The following is an 18,609-nucleotide window of genomic DNA, read 5'->3' as shown; positions in this document are numbered from 1 at the left end:
TGATGTTTGTTTAATGTTCAAAGATAGGTGGTTCCAGAACCTACTGTAGGTCCAGCAATACTGAAAGTCCGATCTCCCCAACTATGTTTGCGCCTCTGAATGTCCAGTAGCACATGATGACTAGATCTTAGTTCTCGCTTTCTCTTATTGATTGTCATTCTGAGAGGTATTTGAGAGCGCAACTATTTATGCATCGGAGCACCAGCAGGATCTTAAATTGAACACGCAACTCCACTCCAAATACGATCGCCTCGGTCTTTTCATTAAGCTTAAGGAAGTTTAAGCCCATCCATGTCCTAATCTCAGCAGTGCATGCTTCTAAACGTGTTACGGCGGTCAGAATCTCAGTCTGACGGGGCTTGACAGAAACATAAATTTGTATATCATGAAGTTGACCAGGAATATTTCCTCTATACATTTGACCTTAGAGGGTTAGATGAAGGCACTTCCTCTTATGTAGGGCGTGCCAAACTGTCATTTAATCATTAAAACAAGATATCACACTAGTATGAATGAACTACAAGGGCATGGTGACAGGACAGTCTGGTCATGCAGTCCTATTCTTTCAGCCCATCTTATTGATCTAGTTGAGAAAACGACCATGGAGTTGAAAGAGTATGAAGATGATGAACAAGAAATTGAATTTGAGGTGGACGATGACTGAACATCTATTGCAGTAACTTGATAAATGGGTTTTGAATGAGTAGTTATGTAGACCTACATATACATAGTTTTATTTTGAAAACAGAAACATTCTTACTATATAAGAATTCTGTGAAAATTGAGGTCCTCATTCGTGGATATTCTGAACAATTTATGACAAAAATAAAGTCTTTATGACCAGGGGTTACCGAGATATGAATGACCCTCGGGTGGAAACAAGGTAAAAGGTCAAAAGTTGTATTTTCCATCAAATTTCAAAAAGTTGTATTTCATTAAATGTTATATAAATATGGATATTCTGAACAATTTATGACAAAAATAAAGTCTTTATGACCAGGGGTTACCGAGATATGACCCTCGGGTGGAAATAATGTCAAAGGTCAAAAGTGATATTTTCCATCAAATTTCAAAAATATGTTTCATTAAAGCTAATATAAATATGGATACTCCGAACAATTTAAAACAAAAATAAAATCGTTATGACCATTGGTTACCGAGATATGACCCTTATGTAAAAACGAGGTCAAAGGTCAAAAGTCGTATTTCCGGTCTGTTTGTATGAAAATGTTTTATTATAGTACATAGGAAAGTGCATATTCTGAACAATATAAGACCAAAATCAAACCTCTATGATCACTCGTTGTCAAGATATAGGTCGAATACAAAAATAACCTAAATTATTGCGAAAATCGTTATGCAATAATGTCAAAGGTCAAAAATGATATTTCCCGTCAAATTTTAAAAATATGTTCCATTAAAGCGAATATAAATATGGATATTCTGAACCATTTAATACAAAAATAAAATCTTTATGCCCAGGGGTTACTAAGATATGACCCTTATGTAAAAACAAGGTCAAAGGTCAAAAGTGGAATTTACGGCCATTTTGAACAAAAACTTGTCATTATAGTACATAGAAATGTGCATATTCTGAACAATTTAAGACCAAAATCAGACCTCTATGATCAGTCTTTGTCAAGTACCGTCTATATTTATGATTTTGATAAATCCAAGATGGCCACCAAAATGGCCCCCAAAAAACCCCATGGGACAATATTTCGTCTTGGGAACATCAAAAAATGTTAATTACATATATTCAGGATTACAAAAATGTACATTAAAAAAATACATCATGGGGGTGCACGGTAACCCCTCCTTCCTACTAGACTATAAGATTATGGAGGTATTTATAATAATGTACTCTAATTAGTTATTTACTAGAACTAGGCATAATTGGAACTTTATTACGCCTAGTAGCTACACAATACCCTGACAGCTCTGGGCAGGATATAATTAATAGTAAATAGGGGATCGATCAAACACTGAGCTTGTTGGTACTTTGTGACCGGGTGTCTCGAAAACAGAGACCAAGACCCAGGCCCAGGGTGGGTCTCTGTTTTCGAGAAAATCTCAAAAACAGAGACCCCCACTAAAATGTCTCAATATTACATAATATAGGGGGTCTCTGTTTTCAAGTTCTCGAAAACAGAGACCCCCCACTAAAACGTCTAAATAATACGTTATATAGGGGGTCTCTGTTTTCGAGAAAAACTCGAAAACAGAGTTTGAGACGTTTTAGTGGGGGTCTCTGTTTTCGATTTTTTATCGAAAACAGAGACCCCTTATAACGTAATATTGACTTAATGAGACGTTTTAGTGGGGGTCTCTGTTTTCGAGAAAAACTTGAAAACAGAGACCCCCTATATAATGTAATATTGAGACGTTTTAGTGGGGGTCTCTGTTTTCGAGAAAAACTCCAAAACAGAGACCCCCTATATAATGTAATATTAAAACGTTTTAGTGGGGTCTCTTTTTTCTAAATTTAAACCATGTAATGGAGATATACCTGGATCCCCCAATACCCGGCCTCAATGCACACGTCGCACACGTATAGGGGGTCTCTGTTTTCGAGTTCTCAAAAACAGAGACCCCCACTAAAACGTAATATTGAGACGTTTTAGTGGGGGTCTCTGGTCTCTGTTTTCGAGGTCTCTGTTTTCGAGACACCCCTTTGCGACCTATTTTGTAATGTCAAGTCGTTTTGAGCCAGAGTGTGGTGACTGACCAACACGACGACACGTGTGCGACGTGTGCATTGAGGCCGGGTATTGGAGGATCCAGGTATATCTCCATTACATGGTTTAAATTTATGTGAATGAACAGCTAAGAATTCCACGAAAACTTCCGACAACAACAAAAAAACATTGTGTTTAACTTCATTGACATTACATTTTTGTTTCTTTTTCAATGTTATGTGTATTCAATTCATTTTTGTTTCATTAGGAACATATAAATATAGAAACATTGTCAGATTGGAAGGCAGCATTGCATAAAGGAGCAAGTATTGATACACTTTTAGGACTTAAGCCTACTGAAATAAAAAACAGAAACGATAAAGAAAAAGATAAGAAAGGTATAGCTCTAAGCAATCAATGTTTGTGAGTGTCATGAAGCAATTTATCATAAACCAATGTCATGAGAGCAGGATGTCTATATTTATTTTTTTACACAGCAGGTACAAAGACAGAAGAAATCCTGTCCAACCTCTACGTTGAAGTAAACGGAACATCACTACCATTCCAGCTCTGCTGTCCTCGCCTATCTACAACAGCAGATGAAACCACCAATGAATTCTTGATTTCTCCACCCTCAATTCCAATCTCTCAACTTTGTCAACCATGGTATGAATTTTGCTAATAATTTATTATAAAAGAAATTATACAGAAACCTGTTTTTTTTTTACCATTAATACATGGTAAATAGTACAAATTAATGTAGCATTTTTCTCATTGTTTGTATTTTTTCTTTCTTCAATGATCTAGTTTTGTCGGAATGAAACAATATAGTGAAGAAATATTGACAAAAATAATAACATGAAAGTTATTGAGAAGGTAGCAAATTATACCAGGCCAGAGTATAAAACCCAACAATGGCAAGCAGATATTTGCGGGTGCAGGTCAAGTCGGCCCTAAACCGTCTCGGCCAAAGTCAAGTCGGCCCCACGTCAAGTCGGCCCCAAGTCAACTCGGCCCCAAGTCAACTCGGCCCCAAGTCAACTCGGCCTCAAGTCAACTCGGCCTCACGTCAACTCGGCCAAAAACTAATCGGTCAACTCGGCCACAATAAAGTATGGAATGCAAAAAGTGCTTAATATTATTATGATTCTTGCTATCCACGCTTTAAAAAAAATGAATAAAAAAAAAATATAATTAAATAATATCATATAAAAAAATGAACTCATTGCCAATATGAATATAAGTACCCACGTGCAGGTACCGCATTTTAGTAAATCGAAGACGGAGGCCTACGTTCCACCATTTGGCCATAGAAAAAATGATTGTACATCGTTTTTGTCCATGATTTGCGTTTAAAAAAAAGGGGAATACCCCGGTCAGTGAAAACACGTAGCAGTTGTAGATATCGAAAAAGCTGCCAAAGGCGCAGGGAGGCGCAGCTACGAATTGTTTTCAATTGTGCAATTTGAAATTTTATTAAACGTATTAATAAAGGAAAGTTGGTGAAATCATTCCTATTTTTTTGCTAAATATATTATTGTCTAAATATTAATATTCATTAAAAGTCAGAATTATTTATAGTTAAAAAATTGTGATGAAATATTATTTTATCAATCCCCTTCATTTGCACTTTTTGCGTTCCATACTTTAACGGGGCCGAGTTTACCGATTATTTTTTAGCCGAGTTGACGTGAGGCCGAGTTGACTTGAGGCCGAGTTGACTTGAGGCCGAGTTGACTTGAGGCCGACTTGACTTGAGGCCGACTTGACTTTGGCCGAGACGGTTTAGGGCCGACTTGGATCGAAACCATATTTGCAGGCCTATATGATGACAATGGGAGAAGTTTAAGATTATATTTTACTTATACAAGATCATAGATGTTTTTGTTTGTGATAGAATAAACTGGTTTTGTACAGTGTTGATATCCAATGTTGCTAAATAAACTGGTTTTGTACAGTGTTGATATCCAATGTTGCTAAATAAACTGGTTTTGTACAGTGTTGATATCCAATGTTGCTAAATAAACTGGTTTTGTACAGTGTTGATATCCAATGTTGCTAAATAAACTGGTTTTGTACAATGTTGATATCCAATGTTGCTAAATAAACTGGTTTTGTACAATGTTGATATCCAATGTTGCTAAATAAACTGGTTTTGTACAGTGTTGATATTCAATGTTGCTAAATAAACTGGTTTTGTACAGTGTTGATATCCAATGTTGCTAAATAAACTGGTTTTGTACAATGTTGATATCCAATGTTGCTAAATAAACTGGTTTTGTACAGTGTTGATATCCAATGTTGCTAAATAAACTGGTTTTGTACAGTGTTGATATCCAATGTTGCTAAATAAACTGGTTTTGTACAGTGTTGATATCCAATGTTGCTAAATAAACTGGTTTTGTACAGTGTTGATATCCAATGTTGCTAAATAAACTGGTTTTGTACAATGTTGATATCCAATGTTGCTAAATAAACTGGTTTTGTACAGTGTTGATATCCAATGTTGCTAAATAAACTGGTTTTGTACAGTGTTGATATCCAATGTTGCTAAATAAACTGGTTTTGTACAATGTTGATATCCAATGTTGCTAAATAAACTGGTTTTGTACAGTGTTGATATCCAATGTTGCTAAATAAACTGGTTTTGTACAGTGTTGATATTCAATGTTGGAAAATAAAAACAAGACATTAGTACCACAACCACAATATTTATTCCAATTTGAAAAGCTTTTGTGAAAAATATGAAATGATACCTTCAGTTGCTTTCTATAATACATGCTACATCAGTACATTGCAATAGAAAATTAAAGAAACTTGCACTTGCATTACTTTCCAATTTTGAGCTTTGTTAAATATTCATAATTCATAAAGCTCTTAGTTAGACACTGAACTAGAAAATATATCTACAACTAAAAAAACAAACATTTAGGACTGTCCAAGATTTATTAAACTAGAATAAAATATTGAATATATAAAGGGTGAATTTCTTTTTAAAGTGACAAAAAAAAAACATTAGTTTGCTTAGATGAGATATGAATGTCAAACACAATTACAAATGAGCTTTTCTAGAATTTGATAATTTGTACTAATTCTAATATGCTTGAGGAAAGTGTAATGATACCATATAAAAGCAAAAATAGGATATAAAACTACAGTAATACTAAACTGATGACTTTAATACAAGCGTCACACATCCTGGTGTAAAAATTATGTTCTAATTTGAAGAAATAATTTGATTAAGACTGAAGTAGTATAAACATTTAACTTGATTATTAGTACTGGTTGTTGTTAAATCTTCACTCAATCAATTTCTTGGATTTGAAATAACGTCGTAGATAAAAGACTTGCCATGTTGCTAAACTTAATAAGCACACCATTGAGAAGATACTAAAGTACAAGACACGAGTATTGGTAGATTCTGTAAATAAACACATATCATTTGGATTAAGAAATAAACATTAACAAATTTTATTGCTGGTTCTATTGGACTTCCAACTCTCCATTAAACATTAATATGTTGTTTATCAAATGTGTATTACAGGGTTGTGGACGAGAACAGCCTGGACCTAGTAACTTGTGATTTAATTCAACACATAACCTAATAATTTCATTTTTCATTTATGTATTTGTCTCAATACAAAAAAATCAAAATTACACAAGCATAAAAAAAACCCAGATTATTAGAACATGAGACAGGGCTACCCAAACAGATCATGCACTACAACACAATCACCTCATTGATTGGAACGCTGCTATCCTTGAGAAAGAATGCAACACTCAAAAGAGGCAAATAAAAGAGTCGATCAACATCAGAAAATATGGAAAAATCATGAACAGAGATGAAGGAGCCCACGAATTGTCACACATTTATGATCAACTATTGGAGAAGGGGGCACGTCCTTTTGGACCTATTGGTGGCGCTATACCAACTCATCGTCGTCATGGGATTAACAACGCTAGACGATGAAACGCCAGTTGAGAATGAAACCTGATAGGTTTCGAAACGTACTGTAAGTTCGCTTATACTATTTTTGGTTGTTCAAAAAGAAATTTTATGTAATACCTATTCCACAACCAGATGAAATTCTTCCAAAAATTACTGTATTGTTGAATCAACAAGAAAAATGTGTTTTCATGAAACCACTCCTCTCTTATTATGGGACTACTGTAACTATTTAATATCAACATTTTTAATGCTCATACCAATTCATATGAAACATTCTGGAATGTTCTATTTGCACTTTTATACCCAAATAAATATCTCACCATTTGTATCCCTCATCTCTTCTTCCCGCTTTCTTAAGTAGGCAAAATCATTCACAATAGACTCTGAAAGATCTTCTAAGCGCCGCAATTCAACTTCCATTGGCTTCAGTTTTTCAGCCTTGGCCAGCTAAAGAATAAGTTCATGAATATTAATGAGATGCAAATTATGAAATTTTAAACTATTTTTATCCAGTTTTTACCCTTTTTGTAGCACACTAAACTAATAAAAATTATGCAAACAGTTTAAAATATGGAATTAAAAAGAAATTAAACAAATACATAACATTTTAAACAGAAACAGTATTTTGACACCATGTCTGGAGAAAGGCTAGAATGCAAGGGTATTTAAGGAAGTATTTCCTGCATGCTTAGTTGCCCGGATGAACCTCAGTGGTCTGGGGTGCAGGCTTCAAACCTGTAGCCGATTAACATCGGAGTGGTTCAATTCCACCTTTCGGGCGAATTTTGGCTAATTCAGTATTATATATTTACAGTAGATATGGTACAGAATTTTTATTTTCTCCTAATACTACAGTTTGGTATGTTTTGGGTTTATTGGACAGGTACAGTATCCGAGAGATGTTTCTTGTATTAATACTTACATCTTCATAACTTTTAGCTTCAATTCCGTGTTTTAGATCAAGACTCACTTCACGCTGTGTTCCTCTTAATCCTATGAAAAATAATCGATTTAAAATAACAATGATAAATATTTAAAAATACTTTCATAAAAAAGGCAGTAAACCTAGATGTTGTGCACTACATATGAAGAAAAAAACATAAGATGCTATTTTCTGACTTTTTACAGTAAATTTGTAATTACTTTTTGTAAAAAAAAAACACATTTCAATCACCTGCAGAAACTTTAGTTTCAAAACAAACTTCAAACATATCATAATCATCAGTTGTAAATGCAAATTTGCCTTCTTGGGCATCTTCCTTGCTGTAGAGTGTGTGACCTTTGGAATCCCCAACCTAATTAAAAGAAGAACAAATGTTATTTAATATTCTGAAAAGCTCAACCTGTTCACAGAACTGAGGCGGTTAGTCTAATTACCGAAAACAACCATAAACAACCAAAAACAAAATAAAAAAATCTAAATACCGAAAACAAATTTGTATATATTTTTTTAATGTCGCCCTCTACTGATTTACTATGCAGGAGGAGAGAAGACCGTGCGGGCAAAGCCAAGGAAGACCCTACAAAATGGTAGTGTGCCCAAAACAACTCAAAATCGTACAGACTTAATTAATGGTAACACTGTACATTTACTTACATAATCTATATAAACACATTTTCAGTATTTCAATTTAAAAAAAAAACAAAACATGATTTTACCAATACATTCCTTACGCGTTTTCGTTTAAGGATAAAAATGTTATTAACTCGACTACGCTAATTAATTTTACTAAATAGATTTTATTGTAAATCAGTTGTATTTATTATCCTGGACCTGTGTATGTTATTATGCCTATATTGTGGAAATAAAATAAAATTGAATTGAAACAAAAGACAGAAAGTTGATTAGGCCTAGGCCTACTAGATGAAAATAACAAAAATACTGAATAAAAACTTTAACAATAAATTATAATACCTGTATAAAAAATACAAATTGTAACACTTTTCTATATTTATTTAATAATAATGTTCTGCAAGTTTCTTCCTAGGCCGACTGGTTGTATAGGACGAAATGACTTTGCTACAGGCTATATACTAACAAAACTGTCTTATTGCTTGTGGCTTCTCTATACTAGTTGATCGGGCTAAATATTAATAATTAGCCACGTCATTATATGGCCAGGAATAATATTAATAACATACAACAATACATTTATTACAAAGCAGGTTGATTGTTCAAAGAACAGGATACTTACATGTAACAACGTTTTATGTCCAGGAGCATCGCTTAGTTTATAATCGCCAGTTACAAGAACATCTTTATGGATTTCTTCCTTCAAACATTTTTTTACGTTCGGAGGCAGCATCATCGATAATCCACAAATTTGAGTGAACAAAATTGACGATAAAATACTAAAAATTAGATACAAATTCATAATGAAAACTTTCTTAGGTTGTTTTTAAATAGATAAGTCACTGTTTCTTTAGAAAAAAGCAATATATAATAGCTTTTAGCCTCCTAACTGTGGTAAACGTGTCCTCGGAAATACCATCTGCTACACTCTAGGCCTAAACCACCACCACACGACGTACACAGCAGAAGCAAACTACACGTACCGGCGGTGTCCGTCCGCCGTCAGATCGTCGTATCTTCTTCTTTTCTCACAAAAAACGTGGCAATAGCAACTATTGACACTATGGAACGCCACATTCGCATGATTTTACTGTGCATACATAATCAATTGTGTTTACTTGTTTACTTACTTGTTTCCGGAGCTCAGCATTTAGGTCCGTACGTAGCACTGAGTAGATTATATAAATCATACTGTCAAATTATTAAAACAGTGTTCATATTCAGAACAAGCGTCAATCATAGCTCATCGTTTTAGTTGTATGAAAAATGTCTCTGGCGGGATTCGAACCTGCGACCTCTCGCTTACAGGGCGAGTATCATACCACTAGCCCACAGAGCACAGATTTTCACCCACCAAATACATTCTCTCATACAACAAACGGCATCACAATCAGCAAAACAGTTTTTCGTGTGTCTTTTTTTCTTCGAAAGTGATAAACTTTATTAATTACAAACAATGGCTTCATATTCTTCAAAGATTATTTTAAACTTCATTTTCGTGTTTTGGGGGAACATACAATACATATACAGTATATTTTCTCATCTAGACAGGTACCGTGTGTCTCAACCATTCTGAAATATTTCGGAACGGATTCTGAAATTGACAGTTAATTAAGTGCTTGCGATTTCGACTACTTAATTTAATTTGTCAAGTTGACACTCAATACATTTCAATTTAAAATTTTATTAACTGGAGATAATCACACAATTTGTAATAATAAATCTTGGTTTAACGTTAATGACTTTATATACAGTATCATTTAACTATGTTGCTAACCAACTGAAGAATGCTGGAATCTATTGAAGACAGTAATACACAGATGTTTACGAAAACAAACTTCTTGCCGACGATCAGCAAATAGCTACACTTCTGTTGATTGTTAATAATAAGTGAGATCATATAACAAATTACACTCTCAACACTCATCTTCCAGTACAAATATTAAAAGTACTTTGATCTATTTTCTTTAATTCGGTTATATTGAAATTGCAATTAATTTTAAGGCATACTGTAAATACGGTACAGTATAATTATGGTATATTTACAAATACCGATTATAAATTGTTGATATACTATTTTGTTAATTAAGTTATTTAGATATAAAATTGTTGTGTATTATAACGGATTGATTAACTTCAGTAATGTAGCAGTCAAGCTCCTCTTGAAGTTACTTTAATATCACTGAACATTTTAGATAATCCCGTCTTAAAAATTTTATATTTAAAAGCGTAAATAAACGGATTAACAACCATATTGCATACCGACAATAAAACTGTTAAACGATGACTGATTCCATTTTCCATATTTTTAGGTAATGTACCAGAGCTGACATTATAAGTAAGATATAAAAACATATCAGGTGTCCAACAAACAGCATATGCAATTGAAACAGCGATGAAAGTGTTGATAAGGTTTTTCTGTGCAACGTACCGTCGTCTACCCCCAGTACCGGATCCATCAACCCCATTTGGAAACCCGCAATACATTTTACGTAACGTAAGAAGAATTGTTGAGTAAGCGAATACAATAATTAAAATAGGGATAAACCATGAAAAAATAAAACTTTGTATTCCAATGATAGCTTGAAGATTTTCATTTGCTTCACTCCAATCATAATAACAGTAATACTCATCGTTTATTTTTGCAACAAATACGAGGTGGCCCATTGCGAGGAAAGCGTAGATGTAAACTATTGGCAGTAAATAATATACCTTTATACTTTTACAATGAACATAGTGTTGGATTGGATGGACAATTGCATAATATCGTTCAACAGTAATCAATACAAGATTTACTGTTGAAGAAGTTGCCAACACCCAGAAAGTTCCACGACCCTTGCAAAACAAATCACCGGCAGCTTCATTTTTAATCAACCATCCTTCTGGAATAACATAAAATGGTAAAAATACAATACTTGAAATTAAATCAATTGCCGACTGATGAATAAGAAGTTTCGCAGTAACATTTCTTCGCCTACCACCATTTGAATTTGTAAGAAACACAGTAAGTACTAATAGGTTTGCGAATATACCAATAATGCCAACCACTGCATAAATAAATAGCCACACTCTTGCTTCTTTGCGTATTTCGCCAAATGCGTTTTCTAATTCCAGACTCATTTTCAGTCATTTGAATATTTTCAATCCAATTTCTAGAATTGATGTAATCAGTATGGTAGCATTCAACTCAATGCAGTAACCTAATATCGTTCCGAAATTAGCGCTAGACCTGACGTGTTACCGTTACGACTGTTGTACTGTATCATAAAATGTCATTCTAGCGTTTTGACCAATTACAATACATTATACGATAACGGAATCCGGGTTAACTGCCGCCGCCGGATAATTAGTAAACAAATTAAGGTCTGTTCAAAATGCTATATACCGGCTATGAATAATCATCACTAATCGACGAAACACGTCTTTTCGATGAAACACCGAAAGGATAGCACTTTGGTGTTTTATTGTCTTAAGTATGCCAAGAAAAACGAATTTTCATTTTAAAGTTGACCAATAACATTCGTTGAATCTGAGTAGTGGTGGCGCAATAATTTACAGGCAATAAGAACAAACAACTCATTTCAAGATAAGATCATTAATTTTATTAAATCACAAAACATAATTTCATATTTATACTGTAAACAGAGGATTGATACACTTTTTTTAAAATATATTTTTATACATAAATATACATCGAAATTACGATTTAACAATATTGTATATACACATTTTTTTAAAATATTTTATAAATTTCAGAAACAAATTTGCATTTAAATATTGAACATTTGATTTTTAAACCACTTAAATATAAAAAAAATATCTGTTTGCACATTTCTTTTCTTTCTTTCTTCCATAAATATATCAACAACAATATATACAAAATATAACCCAAAATGTAATAAAAAACATTATAGATATTATTAATGGCAATATTGTAAATGATGAAAAACAGTGGTTTATTCTGACCGAATTAATTCAGACCCTAAATCACTAAGGCTTTAACAATGTATTATTAACATCAGCAAATGAAGATTTGTGTGCCAAGAATATACCAATATAACATCCTACGTTTCCATAGTAACAAGACAATTATTTTGCAAGAAAAACACTATAATGTTTCAGAACCTATAGGTGAGAAACACTTCATACAGGATAGACTTCAACTCAACTCTATTTCAAACAATTGGGTCAGTCCTATAAAGCTGTCATGATAGATCTAAAGGCGGACACAGAGACGGCTGATTGGGAAAACAAATTTGTTGATACAGTGGTACTCGATGGAATATGCCAACATTGTTAAAGCAGATCTCAGACTTGAAATGATGGAAAAATGGACCTTCACAACAGGAGCAAAAATGAACACCGTTAAGTATTTCTGAAAAGTAAATTTAAAAATCTGTTGATTTATCCTCATTTTTTTAGAAGATTTTTAAATTATGATGTAATAATAAATATCATAATGATGATGATTATGACAATAATGATTTTGATGAATGGAATGTTTTTGATAATGTTACAATGTTGTTTATTATGTTGATGGAGTTCTTACTTTCTATCTCTTTGGGAAGTTCTCCTTCAAGTCTTGGAACATTAGCCGATACAATCTTTCTAGCACACAATTCAAACAGGCTTGGCATTGGCGTACATGGCAATATGTTGTAGTCACTCCAAGACCTTTTATCAACTTCAGACAGCAATGGATTATTATTTGCTGTAAGTAGAAGTAGGAAATCAGAATACAAAATACAATAAATATATTGAATGATATACATTAAAAGAATCATAGGTACTCACCACTAAATGTGTAAAGTTGTAACGTCGCAAGAGAAGCAGGAAAATATTCAATTAAATTATTGCGAACATGTAACTCCTTCAGATTATGGAGACGACCAATTTGATCTGGTAAAACTCGTAACCTGTAGGAAAAACAACCAATATCATATACAAGTTAATTCAACTGATGCAGTAAGAACCCAATTTATTTATTTTAAAAAAAAATATTTTTAAAAACATGATACGTGTTGACTTTTGTTTTTCTTTTATCAAGCTCATTTTAAGGTTTTAATGTGTTTCCTTTTCATCTCTTTATCGACCAATTTTTTCTGATTTCTTTATAATTTAACGATGATGAATAAACTGTGTTTGATTTGAATTCATAAACTCCACTATTAATTAGCAATGAAGAAATAAAAAACAAACAAACCTATTATTTGAAAGCCAAACCCTTATTAAGGCAGTGCATCTAGAAATAGATTCAGGCAAAGATGACAAACAACAAGATGATAGATCCAGCTCTTTAAGACAGTACAGTTTGCCAATTTTATCTGGTAATGTTTTTAGTTGATTCTCACCAACATATAAGGCCTAGAAAAGCGTATTAGGATGCACGGTTTTAATTAAAAAATATGAAATGACCTGATATTTTTATAGTAAATAGATTTAAGTGATTCAAATTGGAATAACCATGAAGGATATACAATTTCTCCATGGAATAAACGTATATACATTTCCTTACATACTTACATTTAAGTTTAATAAATTGCATATCTCCAATGGTAAACTCTTCAACTTATTGGAACTGAAAATTAAAATTGAAAATAAATATAGTATTAATTAGATGCTTATATCTAAAGTCTTAAAAATTAAAGTATGCGCTCATGATATGGAGTTCATCTTCAGAACACCACTAATGACAAACTTACTGTGCATATAGTTCTTCCAATTTCCTAAGTTTACCTACTGAAACAGGTAAAGCTTTTAGTTGATTGTTTATCACATTTAGTACTGTAAGATTAATAAGGTTGCCAAGGTTACCAGGTAACTTGTGAAGCTGATTGTTTTTACAGTCTAGCTCATGAAGGCTGTGTAAATTGCATATTGTCTCCTAAGAAAATAAGAAAAAAAATCATTTATTTTCTCTATATATAAGTCACCAGTCTGTATAAAAAAGGATTATAATTAATATCATGTCTTGCCCTGAATTATTTATTAATGTGAAGCATTTATCAAAATTATTAAACTTTTTCAGGAAAAGCATTCATTCATGTTGTTTTTCTTTGTAAAATGGATTCACCATGTTTGAATTCCACTTCATTTCCTGTTAAACAAAGTCCTGTAACACAATAATTTCAGGTCGCCTAATAACAAAACCGACAAGCCTATGTTTGAAGCTATATTTACAAAATTATAGTAAAGACTACTTAAGGAAAGGCTAATGTAATCAGAACTTACAGGTAAAGATTGGAGACAGTTGTACTGAAGAAAAAGTTCCTTAAGTCCACGTAAACAACCGATTTCCACTGGCAACAATACCAGACGATTATTGGACAGATTCAAAGTTGCTAGTTGGGTACCTACATATCCAATACGATTTGGACACTGCCTCAATTCTAAATAGCTTTAATAAGGAAGAAATATTGTTGTTTTTTTTTTAGTTTTTTTTTTAAATACAATTATAATATATCAGAAAAAAAAGAGAAAAAACAGGAACATAAAATTATCTTCTTTCTCTCTGTGTGCAACAAACACTCCTATGAAATACATGAAACACATACCTTAAATCTAATTCAATAGGTTTTTCACAGCAAGCACATTCTACCATATTCTGTACGGCTACCAGTCCTGTACCATGGGCATTACATACTGCTGCTTGATTTTTACGACAGCATGTTGCACATAATGTATACCTACAAAATGCATATATTCTAGTGATAACATAAATATAAACACACTTCATCATAATGTAAGACATGTTTTACTATTTTGTGCCATTTATTCCTGTCATGGGCCGGGTGTGTCTCAAGTGGGTCAGTGTATTTTTTTATATTGTTTTTAAGTCATCCTGTATCATTTTTGTTGGGTCTTCTTGCAGGTGTATTATTTTACTACATTACTAAGATTTTAGTGAAAACAACATCACTGTAAAGTACTTTACCAGGCCTATGGGAATAGTAAAAGGAAACATGTTTATTGGTCATTACACAATATTGATTTTGTTGATATCTTGAAATAGCTGCATACATATCTAAACCCAAAATTATTTTTTTTTAAAGGATTTAAAATATGACTTTAGTGTTTTTACACAAGAAATATCCATTTATTTTCTGGTCAAAGTACGAAACCCAACCAGAAGTCTAAGATGTAAAGCTATTAATAACCACAATTATACATATTATATTGACGTCAAACAAAAAATCAGACAAAACAGAGATTAATTTGTCATGGAAATAAATGAAAGTAATTATTAGAATGCGTCGTTGTCAATGTATAACTTAGTTGCATGAGCATTCAACATGGGAATTGCCATCTTTATATAGAATCTTACAAGTCTCAATGCTACAGTCATTAGTCTTCTACATTCAGTTTAGATTTATTTATCATAATTAGAAATTCGCTTCACAAAATGAAATTCTAAAATTTAGAACTTACTGACAATTGCGTTTAGCAGCAACAATACCACATGCTTTGCATGCATCGTTAGTCAGTCTTGGTGGAAGTTCATGTTTTGTTACCACAACATTACTAACGTTGCTGTTACTTCGAAAGTAATTCTTTTTCTTGTTACGTCCCTAAAACAATAATAAATTGTTTAATAATATCATTTGCAATTTACAATGTACTGTAAGTGTACAAAAAATCCAATCAGAACATTATCTTAAAAGTTAGTGTTTCATTAAACTAATACCGACACACTAAAGTAAATATATTAAACTTAAAATTCAAATAATTTACAAATTTGACTTTACAAAAGAATCTTACCATTTAGAAATGCTGACGTTAAACACATTCTAAAATAGGTTCTTGCCATTTAACATCCTTCCTCAAAGTTCAAAAGCTATGTAATTTACTAATTAAGAACCAGTTCTTTAGGAAATTCTAATTTCATTCAATCAAGAACCTGTTATCTATACACTGGTTATGTGCAGACTAAGGTCAACTATAACAACAAAATGTCAAATTTCATTTTTTTTTTCAATATACCATAGTGTTAACAGACAAGAAAACCCCAAATGCTAAAACAAATTCATAAAATAATTGGGGAATTTCTTAGTGTAAAAATATGTGGGTAACATTTATTTATAATCATATTGATTTATTAATAATTTATCATATGACGTAACAAGAAGTCTACCATCATTCATAGTTAATGATTAATGCCACCTTGGAGAAGTCAACAATAAAAGCAGGTGATGATCTTTATGGAAATCAATATTTAACTCCATTCTGTCTGATGCATGTGTTTATAATACAATGACAAATGTCAATTGTCATTTGTTTCTAAATCATTTCATTAAGATACTACAAAAACATTTTTTAATTTTTAAACAATTACAGAGTATTATTTTGTTAATAATAATATATGGGTAAAATAATAAAATCATATATGTAATTTTCTCCCAAAACTAAATTCACTATTCAATTTTCAATAAACAATCTTAATAGAGCAAAAAATATTATGTCCTTGCCAATTGTGATTACCTTAATATAGAAAGTAATAATATGAATATAAATAGCTATTCTAATCTCCTTATCCATTCTCAACATAAATTATTCACTTACTGTTAAATGTCTATTATGGCATGACACCACACTTGATGTCCCACGACTTATATATTTCTTGCGTTTTTTAGGCGACGGGTCATCACCCTTTACAAGACTGGTCAACACACAACCAATTGTTATAGACAGCATAGTAATGACAAATATGGTGATACTGATAGTCGCTGCATCGCCACTGACGAACATAACATCTTGCAACTGTTGCCAAGTGTCTTGAAAAAACTGCAACATGTTCAATCCAGGGAGTTTACAACTCCCTGTTCAATCTATCTCGTTATGATAACCTAAAGCTATGAAAAACTAACACCTGTAAAATATATAAAAAGTATTAATAATCGAAATAGATTATTAGTAGTTTAATTATTTAATGACAATAATTTAAGCATACACAAATCATTTTATTTCACTTTTTACATAATCACGATATTCCTAGCATATCTTCCTTTATTAAAATATTAATATTATTAGTTTCAAATTTAGGCTCACATACAGATTACTACCTACCTTTTTGGCTATTTTGGTTACTCCTGAATACCCTCACTCCACTAATACTATACCTCTCAACCTAAAAATACTACATACAGTATCTACAGCATATAGTCCAGCTGCTCACAATCCAGTGAGTGTGGAGCATGCCATCTATCAGAACAACGAAACGAGCAGCCTGACCTTGTTGGAATATTTCACTCGCGATCGTATTGAATAGAAATAATACACAGAAACACATACAACTTACTATGAACACATTTAAAACACACTATTGACTTGGCCTCCTCACAATGGTATCATATTGATGTTATACAACTCTATTATTATATAAAGTAATGAGAATCTAAACTAAACAGTTATCCACTTTTTGTCAACAAGACAACAACATTGTTTTTCCTTCAATATTCCTCACTCCCCTCCCTCTCTCGTTGAAGTTAAAGAGCGCCATCTATATTTACAGGCTCTTTCTGAATAGAGTGTTACAGGCTATAATAACAACTTTATTTAAAAACGGATGCAACACATTTATACTATTACACAAGTTATAATTTACAGTACAAAAACAACAACAACAAAAAAGATTTCATGAAAAATATAGAGTTTCAAGTATATTTTATCTTTGGTCATTTATAATTTAGATATATGTATATAATTAGGAGCTGTAATTGCATTTGAGTTTAGGCCTATATCATTTAAACTATTCCATAGCTTTGCGCCAGAAAACGAGAAACTTTTCTTTTTATTTTTATACTCAGTGTGCCTTATGTAAACTTAGAATATCTTTTGATCTAGTATTATATGTTTGTTTGCGTTCATAGAATCTGTTTCTTAAGTAGGATGGTGTCAAGTTATTCATTATTTTATACATTGTGACTGCTTCGTTGTAATATTGTTTTTCTTCTAAATTAGGCCAATTTAAATCTTTGAGCGCCTGTGAGCTAGAGTCATACCTAGATGTATGTGTAATTATTTTAGCCGCTCTATTTTGGAGTAATTGGAGTTTATATTTGAGGGTTTGGTTACAACGACCCCATACTACATTGCAGTAGTCAAAATGGTGGGCTTACTATGATAGATTTGTACATTAATGATTGAATATTTTGAGGGAAAATATTGCTGCATTTTTTTTAGATAGTACAGACCTGATATTACTTTATTTTTCACCTGATCTAATTGTTTATGCCATTTTAAATTTTCATCGATAATGACACCTAAATGTTTACAGTTATTTACTTTTTCAAGTTTTGTACCGTCTATATTAATATTAATATCCATGTTAATCAATTTATTTAATTTTTGATGTGTTCCTAAAATCATATATTCAGTCTTTTTAACGTTTAGACTTAATTTGTTACTTGCTA

The 18,609-nt window shown here is 32.2% G+C and overlaps 4 protein-coding genes and 1 non-coding gene across 6 annotated transcripts; 2 read left to right on the top strand and 3 right to left on the bottom strand.

The window, feature by feature from the left end:
• Positions 1-1,840: 1,840 nt before the first annotated feature.
• Positions 1,841-5,339, top strand: LOC140061094 (uncharacterized). The gene is made up of 5 exons (XM_072107541.1): positions 1,841-1,846; positions 2,947-3,076; positions 3,176-3,344; positions 3,486-3,613; positions 4,498-5,339. Exons 1-4 carry the CDS (start codon positions 1,841-1,843, stop codon positions 3,538-3,540), a joined length of 360 nt encoding a protein of 119 aa, XP_071963642.1. The 3' UTR covers positions 3,541-3,613; positions 4,498-5,339.
• A 34-nt stretch (positions 5,340-5,373) lies between these two features.
• On the bottom strand, positions 5,374-9,217 carry LOC140061093 (transmembrane emp24 domain-containing protein 10-like). Its single transcript, XM_072107540.1, has 5 exons — positions 8,823-9,217; positions 7,802-7,922; positions 7,550-7,620; positions 6,948-7,074; positions 5,374-6,099 (listed from the first exon to the last, which is right to left on the bottom strand). Exons 1-5 carry the CDS (start codon positions 9,000-9,002, stop codon positions 5,978-5,980), a joined length of 621 nt encoding a protein of 206 aa, XP_071963641.1. The 5' UTR covers positions 9,003-9,217; the 3' UTR covers positions 5,374-5,977.
• Trnastop-uca (transfer RNA opal suppressor (anticodon UCA)) lies at positions 7,322-7,408 on the top strand. The gene has a single exon. It is a non-coding gene; the product is annotated as a tRNA-Sec (tRNA).
• A 1,110-nt stretch (positions 9,218-10,327) lies between the features above and the next one.
• LOC140060712 (galanin receptor 2b-like) lies at positions 10,328-11,417 on the bottom strand. Its single transcript, XM_072107030.1, has one exon. It carries the CDS (start codon positions 11,318-11,320, stop codon positions 10,352-10,354), a length of 969 nt encoding a protein of 322 aa, XP_071963131.1. The 5' UTR covers positions 11,321-11,417; the 3' UTR covers positions 10,328-10,351.
• A 440-nt stretch (positions 11,418-11,857) lies between these two features.
• Positions 11,858-17,650, bottom strand: LOC140060374 (uncharacterized). Of its 2 annotated transcripts, none has more exons than XM_072106553.1 (11): positions 17,496-17,650; positions 16,760-17,066; positions 15,629-15,768; positions 14,755-14,886; positions 14,432-14,597; positions 13,903-14,084; positions 13,724-13,778; positions 13,404-13,564; positions 12,995-13,116; positions 12,750-12,911; positions 11,858-12,575 (listed from the first exon to the last, which is right to left on the bottom strand). In XM_072106553.1, the coding sequence occupies exons 2-11, from the start codon at positions 16,988-16,990 to the stop codon at positions 12,406-12,408; spliced, it is 1,521 nt and encodes a 506-aa protein (XP_071962654.1). In that variant the 5' UTR covers positions 16,991-17,066; positions 17,496-17,650; the 3' UTR covers positions 11,858-12,405. The 2 variants fall into 2 exon arrangements, with proteins under 2 accessions (XP_071962654.1, XP_071962655.1); XM_072106554.1 differs by lacking the exon at positions 17,496-17,650 and adding an exon at positions 17,264-17,467.
• Between the last annotated feature and the right edge of the window lie 959 nt (positions 17,651-18,609).

The sequence above is a fragment of the Antedon mediterranea genome, chromosome 10 (genome assembly GCF_964355755.1).
Source record: "Antedon mediterranea chromosome 10, ecAntMedi1.1, whole genome shotgun sequence".
NCBI classification, from domain to species: domain Eukaryota; kingdom Metazoa; phylum Echinodermata; class Crinoidea; order Comatulida; family Antedonidae; genus Antedon; species Antedon mediterranea.
Note: the sequence above shows the minus strand (reverse complement) of the source record. Positions and strands in the feature narration are given on the sequence as shown.